Source organism: Anser brachyrhynchus (assembly GCF_964034855.1).
Source record: "Anser brachyrhynchus genome assembly, chromosome: 3".
In the NCBI taxonomy this organism is placed as follows: domain Eukaryota; kingdom Metazoa; phylum Chordata; class Aves; order Anseriformes; family Anatidae; genus Anser; species Anser brachyrhynchus.
In genome coordinates this window covers 57,587,331-57,611,230 of record NC_137696.1, presented here as the reverse complement: position 1 = coordinate 57,611,230, position 23,900 = coordinate 57,587,331, and the positions used below count along the sequence as shown (strand labels likewise).

The 23,900-nt window shown below is 46.2% G+C and overlaps 1 protein-coding gene across 3 annotated transcripts in view; it reads right to left on the bottom strand.

The window, feature by feature from the left end:
- AKAP12 (A-kinase anchoring protein 12) overlaps positions 1-13,690 on the bottom strand; it is a 30,292-nt gene extending 16,602 nt beyond the window's left edge. Inside the window, exons 1-2 of one of the 3 annotated variants that reach the window (XM_080585788.1) lie at positions 13,438-13,690; positions 3,834-4,020 (exon numbers count right to left, since the gene is read on the bottom strand). In XM_080585788.1, the coding sequence (XP_080441914.1) occupies positions 3,834-4,020; positions 13,438-13,539 (289 nt within the window). In that variant the 5' untranslated portion in view covers positions 13,540-13,690. Of the gene's footprint in view, positions 1-1,405; positions 3,343-3,833; positions 4,021-13,437 lie in introns of those variants that run through there. The other 2 variants (XM_080585790.1, XM_080585789.1) reach the window with 2 other exon arrangements.
- Positions 13,691-23,900: the final 10,210 nt, after the last annotated feature.

Sequence of the window (23,900 nt, the reverse complement as noted above, 5' to 3'; positions counted from 1 at the left end):
AAATAAAGAAAACCTCAGATGATCAAACTGTGCAACCCTACGAAGAAATTGCTTTTGAAAAACAGTTTAACCTTTAAATACTAACAATAAAAGGAAATAAAAAAATACAGAACCCTTGAGGAAAAAGACTCAGCATGTGATAAGCTCATTAAACATCGAGTTTAATGAAAACCCTATTGTAAACAGCAGTAGGATATCTCCTCCCCTACTAACTGATTCAAATCACATACAGTCCTCCCCAGGGTCAGCTCCAAATGGAGCTGGACTTCTGCAGGCTTTGTTGTCCGTATGCATTGTAACACTAGAGTACTTTGCATGAATAAGCCCCCACTATTTGGGGAATTGGTTCACTAACGCCAGCAAGTAAGATAAAAGTAAACAAACAAATATTCATACAAGGCAATAAAAAAAGATTTACTAAATTACAAGAGACACATCATCAGTCTGAGGGAAGTTCTGATGCAAATTAGTTACCTTTACGGAAAACTAAGCTTTTGGTTTTTTTTAAGTACAAAAATTGTAGTGCCACTTTGTTTCCAGATAAAGACAAAAGCTTACGCAAAAGCAGCAGCATGAGGTGTTTTTTTTTTCCTTTTAGCTTTTCACTCCTGCAAATAGTATTATCTTTTCAGAAAGCCCAATTAGTTTATGGTGTTAGCTCAAACACTTCAGTGGCTCATGCACTACTTTCTTAAGCAAGATGCACAGAGTCCTCCGTATATAACATCAAGATTTTGATATCCCAGGCTGGAATCCTACTGGGATCCACACACCCACCCCCATGCCATGGTGTTAATCTCCTCTGGATTTTTGCTTCATTATAATTAATGAAAAAGAATAACAGCTTAACTTCTCTCATGCAAGTATTTTTTACAACACCTAAATGATGCCTACTTCTCCATTTCCTTACTTTTGACTGTATTTAGCCTGTAAGATATTTTACTGCATTATGCTATTTTTTCTTAATCAAGAAATAAAAAGCATTGTAACTCTTGATTGTTGCTGCTCAATTTCAGACCCTATGTCACAGTCCAATACTGCAGAAAAAAAGTAAGCGTCCTCTAGTTTATAAAAGTCTTGTATTACAAGTGCCACTTCAAGCATGCAATTGAAGTGACAAGAAGTTTTAAAATTTCAGCAGCCTTCACTGTGAAATGGTTCTCATTTTGATAAAATATTTAAGGCAGACCTTTTAACTCCAACTATGCCGCCAGGAAATCTATCGAAAGTAAAACAATACTTCTGAGAGCCCAAGGAGCGTTCCAGCATGCACACCACAGCTCGCCCCACCCCAGCAAGTCATAAAACCGCTGCAGCACAAAGTCACCAGATGTCACACACGCAAAGCCAGGCACTAACCAGCAGAAAGGGGGGAAAAAAGAAAAAAAAAGAGGAATGTGCTTACGTTTTAGCAATGCCACACTGCCTTACCCGTGATTGTTATGGTCCCCAGCATTTTTAAATTACACTAATAATAAGAAACTTCCTCCTCACAGTATGAGGTTCCTGATATTTATTCGTCTGGAGCAGCCTGAGCGTGGGGAGCGTGCAGCAGAGCAGCCTCTTGCCTCAATGAGAGCGCGTGAAGCCTCGTCCGTCTGATGAGAAAGGCAGATTGAAGCTGTGCTTCCACAGCCTCTCTCACTTGGCAGCTGCTCTTGGTGGACCATTCCCTCCTCAGCTGTTTGCTGCACAACTAAGGGAGCAAAAAGCAACTTGGGGGTGGGCTGGGCGCACGTGATGCGCCATAAGGACCTGGATCCCTCCCCTCGTCTGCTCCAGCACCAATTGCTGGCTACCAGACCTCATGCGAGGCTCTGGAAGTGTTCGCAGGCTGCAGAAATGCAGTTTAACTATTCTCTTTCCATCGTTTCCACTGCTGGTAATTAAAATAATTATACTTTGAAGTATTTGTCTTGATACCTTTCAATTCAAGCACCTTTTTTTTTTTCCTCCTTAAGAGAGGAAACGTCAGCTTTGCAGTAAGAAATAATCACTTTTAAAACTGACTGCTTCATTCCCAACTTTTTAAATAGTTTTGAAGCAGCCATGAGACATCCAGACCAAGCTGATATCTCAATATGTGCTCGTTAATATCCCTAGGTAATTTAGTCTTCATAAACAAAAAAGCATATTAAACCCTTTTGTTTATCCATAGCAAATCACTTGCTGCTTTGCATATTGACGGTCACTTTTGGTTGGGTAACATGAAGAACTGTAGAGCTACAATGATTTATTTCCTTGGATGAAGAGAATTCTCCTCATGGAGCATTTAAAAGATACCATCCCCACCCTTATTCACCTGCCTAAAGGACATGTGGACCAGACACTGAAAGGTCCAGAGGATTGATATGAACAATGATGGATATCTAAGTATCATTTTCACTTGAAGAACTAGCTTTTCAGTGCTTTACCAGACAGTTTTTGTCTTCTGGATGGTGTGATTTTCAGCTACTGCTACCAGAAAATATATGCTGTATTGCCTCCATAAAGGTTTGTTTTTTTTTTTTTTAATAAAAAATTAAAAGTTACTTTAAGATCAAACCTGTGGAATTGTTTTCCCTTTCATATAAATTATGCTACCATCTAGGCTTCGTTCCACTGACAACAGTGAGATAAATCCCAAATAAACAGCAACATCATGCAACAACATGACAGATTAAAGAAAGTAAAGCCTTTTGGGGCAATCTATTCAAGTACAAATTCCTAATACTATCCATATTCATAAATTCATCATGCATTTCGTCACCTATAGTCATCTACATCTAATGGAGCTTCTCACCTCTTCTTCTTTATATGCCTTAAGAACACAATTCCAATACAACCAAAGCTACAACCCATAGTTATTCAACAAAGATTACTTTGTTAAGTTGAAATCCACGCCCTTTTAAAGACCTTTTCTATTACTTGATCCAGAAGCTGAATGCCAACACAAAACCTACTTCAAAACATCAGGTATTTTCTCCTCCTTTGTGACTTTGTTGAGTATCCTCTCTCATACCTATCCTCTCAAGAGGAAAGCTTTAAAGGGGAACCAGTGAAAGCCAAAACATGCCACACCACAGTTTTACAGCGCCCCTCTACCAACGCCAAGAAGGTCGGCCTGCTGCTAGGCCTCTGCAGCCAATGCCACCCAGGGCCGGGAAGGGGCAGGAGCAAGAGGCTGGTGAGGGCAGGGCCTCTGTGAGAAAGATTTGGGGGTGTCAAAATGCAAGTCTGATTAAAAGCAGTTTGAAAGAGAGCTTTAAGCAAAACCAAGCCAAGGGATTAGCAGCCTGTCCCTTCCTCCTGAGAGTTCAAATGGTTCCTGGGCACCCTGTTCGAGATGGCCCTGCTCAAGCAGGAGGTTGGACCAGGTGACCTCCAGAGGGCCCTGCCAACCTCAGCCAGTCTGTGATTAATATTAATATCATTAATGAATATAATAGGATTTCTACCCTATGAAAGAAGGGATATGCCTATTCAGCATAAACTCCTAACACAGGAAGAGAAAATTGAGCTGTTCCCTCAGGTGAATGCTCGAGCAATTGGTAGCAAGCAAGCAGAAGCACTGCAGGCTCCCACTAAGGAAAAGGAAGCACCTCAAAGGCAGAAAGGATAGCATCCTGTACCACTGACAGCATCAGCCCCAACTCGTTTGTTGTCTAAAATCTTCTATAAAGAAAATGCATCCCAATAAAACACCCTAGAAGAAGCACTTAAGCAACCAACAGATAACCTGAGAAACTCTCCATTCACAATGAGATGGCCAGCTGAGTCCCATTTCAACTTCTCATCCTGCTCAGCACCCAGACCTCTAAGATCAGTCTGTTGAACCCAGATTTTTTACTTACCATCTGTTACAAGGGCCTCTGCTTGCTGTCCAGGAGGTTCCTGGATTGGTGAAGCTACCTCTGGCTGCTGCTCATTCAGCTCCTGAGGTGTTGTGACGGCTCCTGGCTGCTGGGGCTCCTGTGGTGGGGCATCAAGCTCCAAGTTGTCTTCATTAACAACAGGTACTGGTAAACTCGCATCTAAATCCTAGGCAGCCAAGTATTGGATGAAGGATGGTAGCAGAGGAGAAAGATGAAGAAAGAAAAGTAACATCAGTACCGGGTCAACCTTTTTTGCACAGAACATTGTTCTTTTGTTCTCATTTCACTTATATACGTGCAAGCATTTGGGGAAGTAATTACTTCTGTGCAGCATCACTCCTTCTCAAGGTTATTAACTTTAATAAATCAAAGTACTTCTGTGAGGAAAAAAATACACGATATAATCTGGGACTATTTATTGTACTCTTCTGCTGCATGAGATGCGTGGATGAAGAAAGTTTTACAGACAATGGCCTATAACCTTGTGTAAAAATACATTTCTAGCATTCCTTCTAGCATGAAGGAAAGCTTCAGGATAACGTGAAAAATATCTTTCCATTAGCTAGATTCATTCTTCAAAGTGTCTGGCACAATTGCTCCTATATGTGCAGGAATCCTGTCTACATTTTGGCCTTTGGTATGGCTCCTCTGCTGACGTGCTTATCTTGTGATCATAAACAGTACAATTGCAAAGAAAATTAACTATTTGGGACAGAAAGCCGAACATGTACACACAAATCCCATGAGGAAATTTAATGAAACTAGGATTAAAACTAGAGTTTTGGGGCCTCAGTTATTACGTAGAGCTTATTCTTACAGGGGAAAAAGAAGTTTGCAATACTTTGGGACTCCTCACTATAACATTTGAAACTTTTTTCCTAGATGTGCCAATAGAAGGGAAAAAACTCTCAGCTTCTACATTTGATACATTTTAATCACTTCCAGAATTTCTATAGGCATGCCATATAACAAGGGAGATACTTTTAAAATAAAAATGTACTTCCAGAAGTATGAAGTGTGTTGTGGTCATAAAAAAAGCTTCCTTACGCTTTATTTGTTTAATTGACTAGCTCTCCAACTGATCACATTCCCTTCCAACAGGAGCTGCTTCAACTAATTAACCACATCTCAAATCTCTGCTCCTGAAGTGCAAGTTTAAAGTTCCTCTGGTGGAACAGCAGACCTTAATTACATATCATTTTCTTATTACTCAGCTGTATTCCCAAAATGCTGGCATTGAAGACCTGTTAATTATATGAAGGAACCACAGATGCATCCCATTTTCCAATGTAATGCAACATCCAAACGCTTGAAGCACCAAACTGGGATCAGAAAGATGACACAGTTGATGAGTATCTTCCAAAAAGCCACTAAAACAGGCTTCTGAATGGGCAGACCTCTTTATTTATTTTTATTAGCAATTAGCCTGCTGCAGTGGAATTCCAAATCAACATGCGAAGTGCCAGGCAAAAGGCTTTCCCTCTTATCCTTCAACTACCTATTCACGTGCCAGGTCAGATCTGAGGAAAGCGCTGCACCTACTTCCACAGGCAAAGGAGTCTGCATTAGGGTTCCCGATCTCCAGTTCAGAAGCCCTTAATTAAGCCAAATTGTTTCCACCTGGCGTTGCTGCACTCCTCAAAGCTGCCTTTCACAGCCACATAATCCACCTCACGAAAAAGGACACCACTCTGCTCTACTGCCAATACCACAGATGGAATAATCTGGCTTCAGAGTTTTCACATGCTGAGACCAGATATTAAATAGAAGAAATACGCAATGGCTCAACACTCAGATTGTGCTCCCACTTCTCACATCATCCTTTTCATAAATCTAAAACACAGGAACTCAGAAGAAATGAAAATGCCACAGAACTGAACAAAGGGATGTAAAATCTGAGTCGCTCTTCTGCAATTGCACACAGGATTAATTGAATAGTAACAACCAATCGAAGACTAATAACAAATAGACACAGAAAAAAACAGGCTTTTTTTTAAAAGTACTTTGAGATTCTTCATTACAAACTTATTAAAGGACTTTTCCTTTAATACATATAATAAATTTTAGTCATTCGTTCTTTTAAGAAGACTGTTAATCCTGCAAACACAGGAACAACCTTAGCTTTACTGGCTCTAATGGCACTTAGCTAACCATCCATGGATGGTTATTTTGAGGTGACACCCTCAGAATTAGCACCAACAACTCTTTGAACTCACAAGAAAGGCAACAGCACTGAATATTTTAGCACTCCTCACCTTGTTCAAAAACTTCCTTCCCTTTCTTTTCAAACTTCCCCCTGTCAAACCATTTTAAAGCTAGAGTCATATTGACAAATGTACTTAGATAGACATATACTTAAAATCTACCATTTGTGTAAGTCCCTAACTACATGAATGGACACAATCTATGGACTCTGTAAGGATGATGTGGTATAAAGGAACTAGGTACCCCAATGCAGTGCCACTTGTCTCCTCCTTAAATTGATCCCTCAGTGTAACAAGGAAATATTAATTATTACCATAGCAAGCATTTCCCCAGTCCTGAATTTATTCTACAGTCACAATGCATTCAGGAAAACAGTGACTATGTATTAACCCAAAGATATATGACCAAAATCCAGAAATCACTGAATCAGTGACTAAAGCAGATTATGCTTTAGATTTGTAAATGCTATGATACTTTCCTTCTGTTCTTCACACTGGGAATGTAAGAACATTGCTAGATGTAAGACTAGAAGCTGTTTTTACTACCAGCTGGTAGAATTATAACCAGTATTTACTCTGTCCATAAATTCAGTTTAGAAAGCAGGACACACGATTCAAAAAATCAAGAAAGCTGTAAATATATGAAAAACTCAGTATTTTCAAATTTGACCAGATCTGCAGTACAGCCCAGCCCTTCCAGGGAACAGTGACTGTTTTAGACCAATCTCTAGGACAGGAGCTGGATGTGATTCTTGGCCACAGGAAGGCAAATTTAAATTTTCACATCAAGTGTTCTGCTTTAAATAATTATCAAAACCAATAAAGTATTTTTTCACAAATTAAAATGCATACAAAGGAGAATAAAATATGCACCTTCAGGGGCTGGGGCATTTGTAACATGAAGGGATACAACAGCATAGTTTTAAAACAGAAAACTTTTTTTTTTTAAAGAAAATTTGCTCAGGCTCTTTATGAGGGTCATTGCAGTCTGTCCCACTGCATTAGTTTGTGAAAGAAACTAATTTCAATTTTCACTCACATTAACTGCTTCATTTCTCTGAAGGGATCTGAACCACAGTTTAGACCAATTATGTCCAATTTATTCAGCTGTGTTCTTAATTCCATTGAGAATAATTATAAAGCTTAGACAAATAAAGTCAAAGTTTAGAGAGATGGGTGAAAATCTTAAAGACAAAAATTAACAATATTGGGAGTCTCATTATTTAGCTCTGTGTTTATCTACAGGTAATGAGACATTACGCTTGGTGCATTTATCGGTATTTATCAGGTTTCTGTGGCATTCACTCATATCTCTCTCCTTGGGTTATGAATTAACTTATGAACGTGTTGTCTCAAATGCAGGAGAAACTGAAAAGACTTGGTTATCCAGTTCACTGGTCCTTCAGCTTGATCATTCTCAAAACAAAGGACCATCAGTGATGTAACACTTCTGCTCCTGTCATGCCACCGCCATAAATCATGCAAGCAATTTTTAAAGACTTGCCTCATACCCACCGCAAAGGTGGAAGCCAAGCGCTGGTACGCAGCTAATGAGACTAAAACGCATACCGCTTGTTGCCCATGCCTACAGCGGCTTCTGCTCCATTTGTTGGGTAGTGTTGAGCCCAACCGTTAGACTTCAGTAAATGCATACACCATTATAAACGTCTAAAGAAAGATAACAAAGAACCACACGAGATGTGGATTAACAGAAGGCCCCTGACTGCTTGTTGTACGTTTGAGCACGCTTCATACGCTCACTCACTATTCACCACGGGGCTAGCAGTGCCCAGCTTCTTCCCCCACCAGGGATCACCGTCATTCCCAACATTCCTTGTACCAGACCCAAATCATTCCAAGGATTCCTCATACCGGGCCCAAATGCACCAGGGTTAATTTTGCCTCATTCTGTTAATCCCACTACACTGATTCTACGTGAGATTACTAAAATAGCCAGATCCAGCTGTCTGAACAACTGAGCAAACTAACACAAACGTCTCTAGTATTTTTTCTGAAGTTGGATTTCAAAACTTTGGGAAGCTTAGAGCACTGTTGGTCAGCTCCTTACACACACTGCCTCATTAAAAAGATCTTCAAACAGCAACATTAAAAAAAAAATTTAGGTCATTCTAGTTCTTTGTTCGCAGCAGTTCGTCTTGGTTTGCATTAGCTAAGGACTAGAGGTTCATGGGACGTTACAAATTCTAGGTGGAGATACAGAATAAGGCCTTCTGTCAAGGCACATAAGAACATACTTAGTTTCAGTATCTTTTTTCTGGGTAATGTCTCCTGCAGACAAAGTCAAGAGCCTTCTCCTTACCTTTTATTCCCTTGGATCAAGCCTCTTCTCTCCTAACTCTATCTCCTTATGGATGACTAACCTTGAAATCCACTTGGCTAAAACAAAGCCTGGTTTTTACTCCCAAACCGTCACCATGATCTTTTTGCAAGTTGCGAAGTGCTCCTCCCAGACTGCCATTCAGGTCCGTACCCTAAGCTGGAACCAACATGAGCTCCTTCCTCGGTCTCATCTCTCAGCTCTCTCTGCATAGCAATCCTAGGACACCACTACAACGCGGTCAGAAGGACAGAGCACAAAGCAGGTTACTCTTGTTTCAGTAACTAAACACATGGCTCGCATTTCCAACCAGAGTGACTTTCAAAGGCCGCATTGCTCCTCATTGCATCTCTTTAGCTTCTCTGTCACATCAAACACAAGCTAATTGCCTTCCCTGGCCTTCAAAGTGCCCGGACACTCCCTCTACCACCTCCCTCTTATCTCCTAGATGATTAGAGGGCTATTTCACACTTTCAGTGGATCCATGGCATCAATTTCCATTGTGCATTTTTTCAATTAAGCGCCTTTATGCTTTCTCCCAAGCCACTCCACAGGCGTGGGCCGAACTCCAAACATCACCACAAGACGACATGACTGTCTTCCTTCCAGGTCTGAAGAGGACTCGGAAGGAATCAGCCCCCGCTGTACCGGGAGCACCCTGCAGCCTCACCCACACCATTCAGACAAAAGACTTCAAACTCAAGTGCTTTTTAACCAGGGCTCTTAGAGATGCTGTTTAGGGACTTTCCTCTGGTACTTGATTAAGCTGAGTTTTACCATCGCTAACGTACGACTTGCTTGTATTTGCAGGCTGACTCAGCCCCGTCACCAGCACACAGTTGTTTAAACAGCAGATGTAAGTCTGTCACAGCTGTTATTTGTCATGCACTCAGACAATAAGACATTCTGACATCTCAGCTGGTAACCTCTTTAGAAGAGACAGTTCCAAATATTTACTGTCTAGCAGACACTTGCTCTCATTACAAGGCAGGTAGCGTAATCAAGTTACTACTCAGAAATAGGAATTATCCAGAAAACACGGTTTGAATGATCACTGCTCTTGAGCCGGGGCCCTTGCATGGGAGCAAGCCAGGAATTCACCACACAAAGTTTTAAAGCCATCAAAATTCCCGCAGAAGGCTATCTTTGCCAAACCTCTATTTTGCTGCAAGAATAGCTTGTTGCTCTGCCAGGCTTTTTTTTTTTTTTTTCTTCCCCTGCGTCCTACCTTTAAAAGCTTCCCCACATAGCGGCAGGTAGCTGTTCCTACACAGCTCTCTGCTTTCTCAGCAGGGCCACAAAAAGGTACCTGTATTACAGCTGCTGCCCTGAACTTCTAAGTAAGACAAAAACGGTGTGGATCACACTTGCTCTGGCTCAGATGTTCATAGCATGACACAGCTTTCCTCTCACAGGCCCTGCAGCTTGTAGTCGGTTCCCTCCCCACAGGGCCCCAGAGGGCCCCGCTCCGAGGGGCAGCAGGCCAGCACCTCTTCCCAGTCTCTCTTTTGGATCTCAGCATCAGAATGGGAGGTTGGGTGAGAGGGGCATCACCGCTATGGACAGAGATGAGCACACAAGGTGAAGATGACAGCACTAATCTAGCCATTCGCTGCCACCCAGAGGTGTCACCCAGGTCTGGCCTGCTCCCTCCACCCGCTGCACGTCAATAAATTGGCAGAGACCAGTCTTGCCAAAGCAGCTGAACAGCTTCCTATGGGGCTAACTCGCTGAATGAGCTTGCTGAGTGCCAGAAGCAGCCCGGACAAGCTGCAGGCACCCATACTGGAGAGGAGGCAGAAGCACAGGACCCATACCAGCAGACATTTCAAAGCTTTTGCTAGCCTGGGACAGCTGAGGTTTGTCTGCTCTCTCCAAAGAGATCCTGCTCCTACTTTTAGCACTATTATTATTGAAATCTGTTAACTCCTTCTCAGACCAAGCTTCAGTCCTCAGTGTTACTCAGGATAGAGTGGCAGGGAGACCTCAGCCATGGTCTACCATCTCACTGCCACTGGTGTGGAAATGTTTCCATTTCCCCTCCTGCCCCGCACACCTGGCTGCCTGCCACAGGTGCTTGCCTTGGCCTGACTCTAGGTATCACCTGGGCATTGTACGAGGCAAATGAATCCATCAGGGAACTGGCCCAGCATAGAGACTGGCCTGAAGAATTAGTGAGTTTGCTTGGCTTATGGAAACATAAGGTGAGCACCAGGCACAGCGCGAGGTGGGGCTGTATCATATGGAGCAAGGCAGGAAAGAGGGACGGGGGAGGAAGAAAAGGATGGGAAGAAGTATTGCTGCCGAAACAGTCAGGAAATATCTAGATCAGATCAGGCCTCTGTGGGACCACACCCTGCCCACAGATTTCAGCAGGACGTTAGATGTTGATTCACAGGTCGGATGGATTTGGTTCAGACACGCGGAGGGGTTAATACCTCCACCTATGTCCCGTTCCCTGCAGAGGGGGCTTCCCACAGCAGGGTGGCTACGCACGATAAGGATCTGTTACAGCAAGCAAAAAACAAGAAACCACACCACCAATTTCAAGTCCCAATAACATGCTGGGCTGGAAACTCTGGAGCTGCTGCATGTATAAATCAGCAACAACCTGTGAAAGGATGGGGTGAACACCTGAGGTCCTAATTCCTAGAGCCTATGTTTAAGCTGCAGTGCTTCCAAGACAACATGCCCAAGGCTCCCAAGCATCTCTAGCACTGCAGCCCAAGTGCTTAACAGGGCATCTGACGTCTCCCGGGCTGCAGTAGTGAGAAACACAGTTTCTGGACCCCCCCTTCCAGTAACTAGGACACCTCAGGAACTGGTATCTGGCCAGAGAGTCACAGGGGGATAACGACATGACTTGAAGACTGTAAATTTGGTCTTTCTGGAAGAAAAAGCAAACAGGTTTTCATCTTGTACAAAATACAATTGTTACAAAAGAAACTTGATTAAATATTTTGAGGAATTTTAAGTGACTAAGAAGTACAACTGCTGAGATTTTACATCACACATTAGAACAGTTGCCTAGACAATTCGTCTGTAATTGACTTGCCAAGGCTCACTCACATTAGACTACACTGAAGCCAGTTTTCAGAGTTTTTCTTCTAAAAGAGAGGGTAGTGATGAGCATTTTAATTTGAAAACCATAAGAAAGATGACCATCCTTTAAAACGGCCCTATTGCATATTCTGCAAACACATTAGCTCATTGATAGATTTCTCCAGGGGCATAGCACGATCTGGTGATTTTCAAATTCAAAGGGCTAACTATGAAAAATTACGTCTCAAATCCACATGAAGCTCTCTCACTGGAGTAAGAACAGATTAAGTGAGATACAAAAAAAAATAGCAGGGCTAAAGTTCATTAAAGCTTCCTTTTCTTTTTATCTAATGTAATGGAAGACAAAAATGGCTGTTTTAGAAAAGCAGCAGTAATACAACTTCTAACAGCAGTGAAATGCAAAAAGAACTTCCCCACCTTTAACCAGTTTGACTTAAATAATAAAATTTAATTATTCGAAAGCATGTTTCCTAAAGAGCGGAAGATATAAACCACAGCATTAAAAACAATAATAGTCTGTAGTCGAGAACAGCATCGGCGGTGTTCTCTTTTTATGTCTTGGTTCCCATAACTGGATAAACATGGCTATGAACATTATGTCCCTTCTTGAAAGTCACATTATCTTCATTTTAAAACAATCACGGTAACCAAACGCTTGCCCTCTGTAAATTCACTGCCGTCTAGATTTCAGCATCTGAATTCTAGAACCGCTCAGCGTAACTGCTAAATATTTTGTTAACCAACACCAATCCCTTACGCTTATTTGGTTAAAAAGAAAATAAAATAAATCTCAGTTAATTTAAAGTTCATTCTCAATGCGGTTTTCAAATCTGTCAAAACACGCACAAGGAGGTCTAGGGGATGCCAGGAACTATGGGAAATTCAACTTGAAAGTTAAATCTGAACCACAAGGTCAAAGAAACAAAGTCATAACCAGTTCTCAAGCTCTAACAACACCCACACGCCAGCTTACAGAAACTTCTGAGTGGCCGTGCTCCGGGGACCCAAACTCCGAGCAGCCTGGGTATAACGTCGCATTATTCCCCCCCTAACAAACCAACGCCTGACCCCACGGCGATGCTGTGTAAACACGCCGGTGGACATAACCTCCCTTTCAGTCCCAGAATCCCCTAAACACGCCTATTCCAGAAGGATAAATGGGTTCATTCATAATCTATTTTTAACCCCCAGACATGTTTTAAAAGAATTTCTTTCAATTCTTTCGGCGGCTCCGTTGAAAATAGCGCGTACCCGGCCCCCCCCCCAGCCCCCAGCCCCCCCTTCAGGGGCTGCCCCCCGCTCCGCCCGCCCCGGTGCGCCGCGGCACCGGGGAGCACCCGAGGCAGACAGCGCCACCGCCCGCGGCCGTGCCTCCAGCCCCGGGGGGGCTGCGGAGATGCCCGGGGGAGGGTCGGGAGAAGGGGTGGGAGGGACCCCCCGGGCTGGAGGCCAGCGGGACAAAGTTGGGGCAGCGCGGGGAGGGCTCCGTGCTGCAGCCCCCGCGGGCGGGCTGGGCTGGGCTGTGCCTCGACGCGCCTCCCACCGCACCCTCGGGAGAGATGGGAGGGCGGCGGGGGGGGGGGAGAAAAAAAGGAAAAATTAAGAAATATTAACAACAGGAAAAAAAAAAAAAGAGGCTGCGGAGCGCGGCGGCTGCGGAGCGCCCGGTCCCGCCGCAGCCAGCCCTGCTGGCGCAGCCCCTGCCCTCTCCCCCCGGCTGGGCGCGGCCCCGCTCCCCCCGCAGCCCCCGCGGCCACACACAAAAGCGGCGCCCCCCGCCCTCGCCCCCGGCCCCCGCCGCCCGTTTTATGACTGCGGCGCTGCCCGTGGCGCAGTCCCGGCCCGGAGCCCCCCCCCCCCCGCCGGCCGCGGCAGGTGCCCGAGGGGCCGCAGGAAACTTTCCCCGCACCGGGGGAGCTGCCACCGCCCGTCTCCCCCCCACCCCAGCCCCCCCGTCCCCGGCCGCCCCCTGCCTTACCTTGGCGGTCTCCGCCGCCGCTTCCCCCGCCGGCGGTGGGGGGCTGCCGGGGGTCCCGGCGGCGCCGTCGCCCCCCGGCTCGGTGGAGCTGCCGACGCCCATGGCGCTGCCCCGCGACCGGGCCGGGCCGAGCGGCGGGAGGGGGCTCGGGGGGCGGCGGCGGCGCAGCCGGGAATGAAGGAGCCCGGCTGTCCGCGAACTCCTTTAGGGAGCGAGGGGAGGGAGGGAAAAGGGAGGGAAAAAAAAAAAAGGAGAGGGAGGAAAATCACCTCCGCCCCTGGTCCCCCCGCCCGTCTGCCTCTTGCTCCATCACATGAGCAGAGCCCCAGACACGCCTTGCAGCATCGAGCCGGGCTGATAAGGAGCGCCGGGGGGGGCAGCGCCCTGCCCGCCGCCGCCCCGCCGCCGGGGTCCGGCCCCTCTCTCCCGGGCACCGCCGGGGCCGCTCGGGGCGGGGGCGACCCCCGGACCCCTGCCCTCGGGGGCCGCCCCGCGGCGCTGACTCAGCGCTTCTGGCCCCCCGCCCGCACCGGGACCGCACCGGGACCGGCACCGAGCCGCCGCCCACGGGGGGCGCCGCGCCCCGCCCGGCCGCGCTGCCCCGCACCCCCGGGGGGCTCCTGCCCGCCCCCGGGGACCCCCAGGCCGGCGGCGCCCAGGGCTCGACCGCCGCCGTGCCGGGCCTTGTGCGGGAAGCCGGGGGCGCATCCTGGCTGCAGCCGATGCAAAACGAGTGGGGTCCTGTGCCTCAGGCCGCCTCGGGGTGGGGAGAGATAAAAAACAACAAAAAAACGTGTTTTTTTCTTTTTTCTTTTTTTCTTCTTTTTTTCCTCAGGTATTAATTCATGCCAGAATACAGGGCATGCAAAGCAAGCGACGCAGTAGTCTCTCTCCTGACCTGACACAGGAGCAGGACCAACACGTATGTAGGAATATGCTGGTCCAAAAGCATCCCCCGGGAAATGACACACACTAAAGCACACCAACCACTATGTGCCAAATGGATCCACGCGCTTCAAATCCGCCCATCCTCTGTGGGGTTCGTAGTTCAAATCAGATATCAGGTACTCAACAGCCAATTTCCCTTAGAAAATTTAAAACAATCCTCGCTCATCAAAACACTGCTTCATTCAGGGAAAAAATAAAAATAAAAAATAATTCTCTTAAAAAAAATCCATTCTACAAATTGTCTGATCTCTGCACATGGCCATTTTTTTCCCCCTAAAGCAATCAAACCATACCAAGTCACTGAGTGACAAAGCCACTGCAGCAACTCCCTTTAGCCAGTACGAGAACCTACCAGAGCCTTCAGCAGAACAAAACTGCTGTCGTGGATGGTGCAGGCAGAACCAACACCCCTTCCCGTGCTGCTTAGTCCCACTCCTCCTCAGATTCCCTGTAGGTGTGTGTCACAGCAGGATCACATTGTCCTAAAGCCGCTTATCTGCCCAACAGTTTCAATCGTTTATCTTTTTTTCCCCCCTCATCTCCAGGAAATTGGTGTTTTAAGGGAGCTCAGGAAAAATAAGAAGGGATTGAAATCTGGTTGTGCGGCCAGTTGGTTCAGGGGGGTGGAAGTGAAGCCCGCCCGAAGTCATGGCTACCCCCAAGCTTCAAGCAGGGGAGCTGCACCCCGCAGAGCAGAGCGCTCAAGTCCTTGCTGCAGGAGCCATTTTGAACACGCTCCGGCCTCCACGCAGCCTCCGAGCCCAGAGCCGCCCAGCCCGTCTTACATCTGGTGCTCTTGTCACGCCTCTGCGCTGGGAAGAGCAGCAGGTACAGATATATTCCAGAGTGGGCCTACGGGATCTTTTCTGCAGTGAAATATTAGTAAATATATACCAGTATATATGCAGAGTCAGGCCTAAAGCAACTCACAAAACCACACGGGCAGGCCTCTGAGGACCACTTTACAGCGCACGTTTCTGTCTCCCTGCTACCAGGGCAAAGCTCGATCTCAGGCTCTTGGTGCGCCCCGGCCCATAGCACTGTGCACGTGTACGGGGCCATCAGCTGGGCCTGTGGTGCGTCGTGGCCCCTGTGTGCCGTCTGAGTCGTTCCTGGTGGTTCAGGTGAGCGGGCAGAAGACAAGCCTTCCTCAGACGAGATGCCCAGCAGCTCCAGGGAGAAGAGCCACTGGATGGTTACATCTGAGCATCCCTCAGCATCTAACAGTGCCTCTGAAGAGGAACTTCCCCATAGGCACCCACCAGCCAGCACCCGTGACTATTCCTAGCCTCTCCTCACCATCGTCCTTTGAAGGACACTCCTGTGGTGGAGGAAGAGCACCTCTAGCAGCACCTCCATTCCCCGCCCAGCTGGCCTTTCTCCCTGCCTTCAGCTGCCACACCATTTCTCTTTCCAGTGCTGACTGACCACCAAATGCTTCTTTTGAGAGCAACTAGGATGCAGCCTGCTCTCCTCCACCTGAAATTGCTCTGTAGGCCTTCTGCTCATGGCAGCACCCCCTGCTCCATGGACCTCATGGCTGCAAACACTGCAGCGGAGTGCGAGCACCTCAGTGCCTATCCCCCAATCATTTTCCAAGTGTGGATTTCTTCCTTTTTAATGGAATTTCTGTATCTCAAAATAAAATGTGCTGTTTTCTGGTTTAAAGGCTGAGCAGTGCAGAATGGCTTGCGTGTACACGCTTAACTTCTCCCCCCTTCCAAACCAGCAAGTTTGTGCAAACCTGTGGCACAATCAGCAATGGCGCAGTGTCCCATTTCCTTTTTTTTTTCTTTTTTTTTCTTCTGTTGCTGATTTTTTTCTATAGTTTCACCATTCCTGGGGTAACTATAGCACAGGGACTTCAAGAGAGAAATCCTCCACCCTGGCCCAGAGGCTGGTCACTTCTCTTTTAGCCTTTCACCGTGTTTTGTACCCGGTCTGTACAGAAGGAATCATGATGAATGACAGGTCTGGCTCCGGCGTGTGTTGTCCTGTGTTTCTCTATCTTCCACATGCTAGAAGGGTCATTGCCCAGACCTTTACCCAGACCAGAATGCTTCAGAATGGCTCGACAGTCTTTTAGTATCGCCCTTAACATGTAACTGCTTTAAACATCTTTGAACTCTGGGTAAATTTCATAATGAGATTTAAGACACAGTCTGTGGACAAGGCTTAATTCCCTCATTTTTAAAAAATTTTTACTTCTCTGAATATGTTTATAACTGATGTCACCAGTGCAGATGTATTTGTAAAGAAGACATGAACCAGTGGACTCAGCCAGTGCTGATGAAATATTTTCTTGCCATCTTTTGTCCCGTTTGTGATTTTCCCCACCCACTCCTTGTGGTCTTGACTCTGTGTCCCTGCGAGTGATGCTGCCCATGAGCTCTGCCATTGCCACCCACACCATCTGTGCCTGAGGAGCAGCGGGGTGCCTGGGAGGGCTGGTCCCCTGCATCTGCCATGGGGAACGGGGCCACCTGGCCCTCATGGGCTCCCCATCTCTGGCCCAGGGTGTTTGGCCGCAGGTTTGTGCAGGAGCACGGCAGGAAGTCCGGGCAGCTGCCTGGAGCCCTGTTCACACTGACACCCCTGCTGCTTTTATCAGCGGGAGCCGCACTGGGATATTTTTGGCATAAAAGCTAAGTGGAAACATATCGTATAAGTGTTCTTGAAATGGGAAGCTCTCGAGAACATACCTTAGATCTGGATAGAGAATGTAGTGCTCTGACTTCACCTCAGCTGTATTTATCTTCAGCTTCCCCCACCCCACACCCCTTTTTGGCTAGTTGTGGTAGGAAATCCCAGGATGCTGTTAGAAATAAATGCATAACCCTAAGGAACTAATATGTATCAGCCTGAACTAATATGTATCAGCCTAACAAAATACTGACAATGAGTGTAGAAGGAAGAAAATTACAAAAATAGCCATGTAAAAATAGTTTGCTTGCAAGCAGCCGTGATGAAGTCATAGGAAAAAAGAACAAGGGGCAAAGGAATAAAATTTTCAAAATTATCTTTTCCTTACTTCTCATGAGCTAAAATAGAAAAATCATGCTGATATACAAAACTAAAAACAACAAACAAACAAACAAAACCCACAACCACCCTCTAATTCTAATGTAGAGCTATGTCAGAAAAGACCTATTCATGGGTAAAGACTCATACATATATCTATATGTATATATGAGTTCGATTAAAAAAAACAGCATTAGTAGCAGAAGATGACTTTTAGCCTTGAATTTGATTTAAGTAAAGGCCATACATTTGAATAACAAGTGTGTCACCCAGTGCACATTTGCACGCTGTGGCAGGTCCCAGATGCCACTGCTCAACATGCTGGAGCCATTTGGGGATAGCTGCCCCCACCTGTGGTTTAGTTTCTCTCCTCACCCTCTCCTCACTTACCCTGCTCTTCGCAGGAGGAGTTTGACAAACATGTTAAGCTTCAGTAGTCCAATCGTCATCACCTGCCTGAAAGCAGTTCTTCACAAGGGCATGGGACAGGGCAAAGGACTGCAGAAATCCACCCCGTTGGGAGTTTTACTGAAGAGATGCACAGCATGGCCAGGTCACTGCCCAAGTGGTGCGGTCTCAGCACTGTAAGAGCTCTGGCTGCCAGACAGCCTTCTGATCTGTTCTTATCAAAATATTGGGGTTCCCAGGAGACAATGTTTTGGTGTCCAAGCTTAAAAGAGACAGTGGCTGAAAAGTTGTTCTTCAGTAAAGGAAAAAAAAAAAAAAAGCTTGGCTTCATAAAGAAAAATAAAAGTTCACTATTATGACTACTTTTTTAGAGAAGAAAAAAGCTCAAAGGAATCCATTTCATACTGCTCCTACAATACTTTCCTGTGAATGGGGGGAAGGCTAGACCAAGGCTGTAGTTTGGTTTCCTAGTCTTAGTTTGGCAATTATGCGGCGTAGCAGAACAAATAATGCGGTGTGCAGATGCATGGGCCGTAGAACACCAGTGTGGAGCCCAGCTTGCAGCAAGCTCAGTGACAGTGGCAAAGGGGGAGGAATGTGTCCTCCCTTTTATCTGCTGCATAGATAAATGCATCTGACCCACGGAGCCTTTCAGTCAGCGCTCTGAGGAAATTCCTCATCAGGGAAGGAATGCCCAGGGGACAGAGATAAGGAGGCAGAGCAACTCTCTGTAATGCCATTGCCCCATTGTCCCAGCAGCAGGTGAGTGACTTCCCTGCTGTTTCGTCTTCAGGAGGAAACCTCTGAGGACTGGGACTGAGAGTGGTGACTGTTCAGAAACGCCTTGGCACCACTGGCGTTGTCATGACAGCTGAGAAGAATGTCAGGGTTCAGAGGCAGCAGGTGCTGGGACGCCACTCTGAAAATTAAATTTTAATTTAGAGTGGACTCAGAGAATAATATAGGTTGTAAGAGACCTCCGGAGGTCATCTTCTTGCTCAAAACAGGGCTAGCTTCAACCTTAGATGAGGTTGCTCAGGACTTTATTCAGGAGAGCTCCTGCTCCTCCTCACCTATTGCCAGTGCCTGCAGTGATGCACTTCCAGCCTCCGCTGCTGAGGGATTCCCCATTCTCCACAAGCTTGGGTGAAGCCCCGAGATGCCCATCCTCTGCCTGTCACCCACCAGTCTCTGCCAAGCCCGTGTGTCCCCAGCTCCCCTCTGGAGGTGTGTGGCCACCACCATCACCCTGACAGGCATCCAGCTCTGCCCACCACCCAGGCAGCCGCGTCCTCTCTCAGGAGTCCTGTGCCATAAATGGGAAGTAGGACATGAAGTTGTTCCTCATCCTCCCACCCCACAGAGACTACCTGCCTTGTGGGCCATTTCTCATCGTGTTTCATGGCTCCTGGACGTGCAGAGAGACATTTTCTGAGTGGGACTGTGTAGGCCATGAAATACTTCCTCTGTGCTTCACTCCCAGGGAAATTTCTATCGCTGTAGGTGGGAAACACCAAAATGCTTTCTGGATCATAATGCCAGCAAACAGAGCAGGAAAACAACTTTAGAAGGAAACTTGCAGACCACCGGGATCGTGTCTCAGTACTGTCACATTCTTCCTCTGGCCCAAGCAGGAACCGTGCTGCTCTGCCACTGCCCACCCAGAACGCTGCCGCAGGGATGATTTTCCCAGCCCGTTACCTTGACCTTTCTCTTTGCAGCATTCCTCTGGCTCTCCATCGAGCACAATTTACTTGTCTTTGCCTTCACGAGCTTTCCTCATGTAACCCCACCATATTTATAATCTGTCTTTCAGTATTGCTGACAGTCATGGCTACCTGCCTCCTTCGTCTGCTTTTGAGATTTTCAAGCAAGAAACTCTGTGCTTTGCCTTGTGCTGGAGGAAACGTCCTTCAAGTCCTTCATTAAATCATGCCTTTGACATGCCATCTACAGAAAATGGGACAGCTGCCGTGATGTGGCTGATCTACGATCACTGCCTGGCGTGCTGAGCAACCTTATTTCCTCATTTCCTCATGTTCCTGTATCAATACACATGAATTTAGTGCAGGATTACCAGGCTTCACCTCTGAGCCCTAGCGCCATTTCTTCACCAGGAGCCGTCCTGCTTTCATGCAGCAGGCACAGGGTGCTCGTGCTGCTGCCTCCCGTTTTCCTTTAGCCCCATGCTGGTGGCACAGGGTCCCACCATTGGCTCTGGACACAGACGATCCCACCAGGGGGACATCTCCTGGGCAGCAGCTGGGTTTCCAGGCCACCCACTTCACACCTGAACCTCTCCAGCTGGGCAGGCAGAGCCATCCAGTGGTCCTTGGGTGGGTGGGTGACACTTCATCCTGTCCTTGTAAATTCTCCAGTGGACGGAGAGCATTTTTGTTCTGTCTGGTAGGCACAATGCTGAAAATAATGGGGTTCAGCTTATGAGCTCTTTCTCCAACAATACAAATAATAATAAATAGGCCTTAGCTATTCATAATTTATACATTTTGTCATGAGCAATAAGTAGAAATGTTAGGCTCATCGCTTGACTGACAAAGTACAAAGAAGCCCCCAAATCTTAACCGAAAGCTTTTAACCTGTCAGTGATCAAAAATAAGCTTGATTCCAGAAAAATAACCGGAAGAAAGATAGCCTGAAAGATAACCATCATGTTTCAGACTTGTGAATAATTCCTGAGCTGGGACTCTAACTCAAAGCCTTTCCAGCCCTTTTGTTGTCAAGGCACATAAGAAGATTACTGACGCGGGAAGAAAGCGAGAAGTGGAGCAAGCATAGATCATTTCTGCAGTCAGGTTTTGTCTTAGTCATTGTACCAGAGGGCATTGATACACCTGGCAATCAGAAACCTTTAGGGATGGTGAGAACTACCTATGGTCTTTGTGTGGGTCATTGTATTCATCTTCGGCTTGGCAAACAAAAAATGCAAAACCATTGGGGCAGAGCCAGAAGTCTTTCTATAAAGAGTCATGTATATGTGTAAAATTTAGATAAACTTTTGCAGTTTTAGCACATGAAAAGGTAAAATGCTTCTCTTGATAGCATTTTCTCTTGATAGCTCTTTAACCATTTCTGGCAATAGTAGCAGATCCTCAGCTGGTCCTGTAAATGCTCCGCGCACCTTCCTTGTAACAGCAGGAGCAATGACACAGCTGGTGTCATTTCTATGGCCAGCTGTATTGCCACAGCACTTCAAGTGATCCTTGATAAGATTTTAAGTGAAAGAAAGGAAGAAAGAAAGACAGCAAGAAAACCTCCCCCACGTCAAATTCTTCAGGCTGACCTGTCAGCTTCTATGTTACTACATTTGGACTTGAATTTCTCACCAAGGTCAGAGCAGATTAGAAACTGCTTTCATATCTGACAGAAATATTGCTCCCCTGTGAACAGGGGGTGTATCTTGAACGTGGAAAAAGAGTTCTGTCTTCTCAAACCAGCAGTGTAGAGGACATGGAGGCCTCTCTATTCACTCTGATTTGCACCAGCAGGTCATCTTCTTTCCCTAATCCAACCTCCCCCACTTTCTGTCTGGATCTAAGCAGCAGACTCCAAAAACACAACTGAAAATACCAGAAAGACATAACAAGATTTTAAAGATCTTATGACCATCTCATGATCACCAGCATTCATTTCTTTTTATGCTGTTTGTGGGAAATGTGCAATATTTTTTTCTTAAACCATGCCTAAAACACAACAACAGAATTATGTGCAGCCAGGCGAGGGCTTTATTTCAGGAGTGACCTCAGGACTCACATTTCCTCTTGCCTGAAGCTCAATTCACATTTGTAGGGAACTTGCTCAGTGGGAGACATGTTTTTCTTAAATGTTCAACAGCTGCATGGAAGCTAGGCAGCAGGAAAAACAGAGGGGCAGGCAAAGGATAAAAATAATAATAATGTATTCCCCCCTTGTCTTTTAAAACTCTGGTTCCCTCAAATAAAAAGTAAGAAAGGAAAGTCTGAAAATCCCGATCTGATGAAACTGAGACACATCATTTGAGTGGCACTCCAGAGGTCATGAAGAAGTCTGTTATGGCAATTGGAACAAAGCACAATATCCATTTCCCAGCCATGTTTACAGAAATGTCTAGCTCCACCAGAATTAGTAATGGGATGCCAGAATGCAGAAGAGCCACAGTTTTTTCAAGGACAGATCTAAATGACACAGTGCTGAAAGAGCATGATGTGAAAGCAAAGGGTGGAGAACTTTAAAAAACATCTTTATTTTAGAACAGGCTGGCAAAGTAAGATTTGTTGAGGAAGATGTTTGGGAAAGATGTACAGTAGCAGAAAAGAAAGGTGATTGTGCTAGTCAGCAGGTGACCTCAAAGTACTGAAGATCAGCACTAACCAGAGTTTTCTGTTTGGTCACTTGGCCTCCCATGTGTGTATCCCACGGTCACTTTACATGTCAGGGATTGGACGTGCACCCCCGTCACCTCTAGTGACAGTCTGCAGCAGTGAAAGCAGCTACTCAAAATAAATGGGAAGAAATGTTTCCCTGGTTATCTTTCCCTCTGTGGGATGCCTTTCTCAGCTGGAAATCAACTTTTGTGCATCTCGTAAACATGACAGAAAAGAGAAATTAAGAAGAGAAAGCCAAAGAGAAAGCTGCAATCAGCAGGGAGGTGGGGTTGGTGATTACGGACTCCAAAGACGGAGGAAGCAAAGGGCAGGTATGGAGGCAAAGAAAATCAGTAGGAGCAAAGAGGTACCAATGAGGATTAAGGAGCAAGGGGAAAGGAAGTATTCCACAGAATATTTCAAAAATGTATTGCTTGGTTTGCAAAGCTAATGCAAAATAATCCCAAATCTTTTACTTATTCTGATGCATGGCTCTAGTTGTATCAACAAGCATTTTTAGGCCAAAATCAGGAGCTGTCACTTGGCCTGTGCACCTGCAATCTTTCAGAAGTCTGTAGGCTGAGTCCTCCTCGCTCGTGGTGGGGAGAGGATGGAGATAATGCTGACAGAAATCAGCATTTTTATCTGATTTATCTGGCCTGGCTCTGACTACAAGCTGAAGATAGTGCTCTTGTTGATGACAGGTTTTCCTCAAGCGCAGTGAGCACTCTCAAGATGTCCTTCTGGTGACAAATCTGAGTACATGGGGCTTATCCGAGGTGGGGTCAAAGCACATAGGCTCAGACCCGGAGCACACATGGTGACCAAGATTTATCAAAGTATTGCTGCTTTTTCTGCAGGGACAGGCTGCACACCCCCGGCACATCGGCAGCCCTCTGAGGAGGGCAGAACTCCTCACCAGCATGGGAGCTCCTCCGTAGCATATTTCTTGTTGAATCAGAAGCTGTAAAGAACCTACTGCATGTGGCTGTTCATATTCGAGCATCGTCTTGTGATCGTGGCATAAAAAAACATCCTGTCAGCAGAATATGAGCCCTCTGGCAAAGCTCAAACACTGTTGTTTTGTATAACTCTGCTCCCGAGTCTCAGACCTCGCCTCACATTTAAGCCGCGTGGTGCAGAAGCTTAGTAAATACCATTGGGCACCGCGTCTGGCTGCTGGCGAGCAGCTGCGTTACCAACATGGGCAGTTAGCAAGGCTGCTCACAAAACCCAGGTGGGTTTTATCACATTTACTCTCACAAGTAGCCAGTACTGACCTAAATCTTCTGCTCCCAAACAGACAGTGACGGGGCACTCCCCGCCAGGGCTGGGGCTCCTGTCCTCACGCGGCAGGGTTACCCAATTCGTACGAAGAGAAGCTATGCCTCTTCTGAGGAGGGCTGCCTTTTAAAAATATTCTGCTCTTTTCAAGTCTGTAGTGCTGGGCACGCCAGAAGGACAAAGATTTTGAGTTATCTTTTTGTTTGCTTGTTTTTGAGTACGTACTAGAAGTGATGGGCTAGGCCCCTGCATGTGTTTGCACAGTGTGAGCCCTTCACGGATGCTTTTGAAATAGCTTTCTATTTCGTAGGTTGTGTTTTGTTCTGTTATGTAGTGGCCAATATATTTCTGGAGTAATGAAGGGATGATCTAGTATTTTATCCATCTTACCACCTATTTTAAATCCAGTTTCCAGAAACAATAAATACATCTGGAAACTAC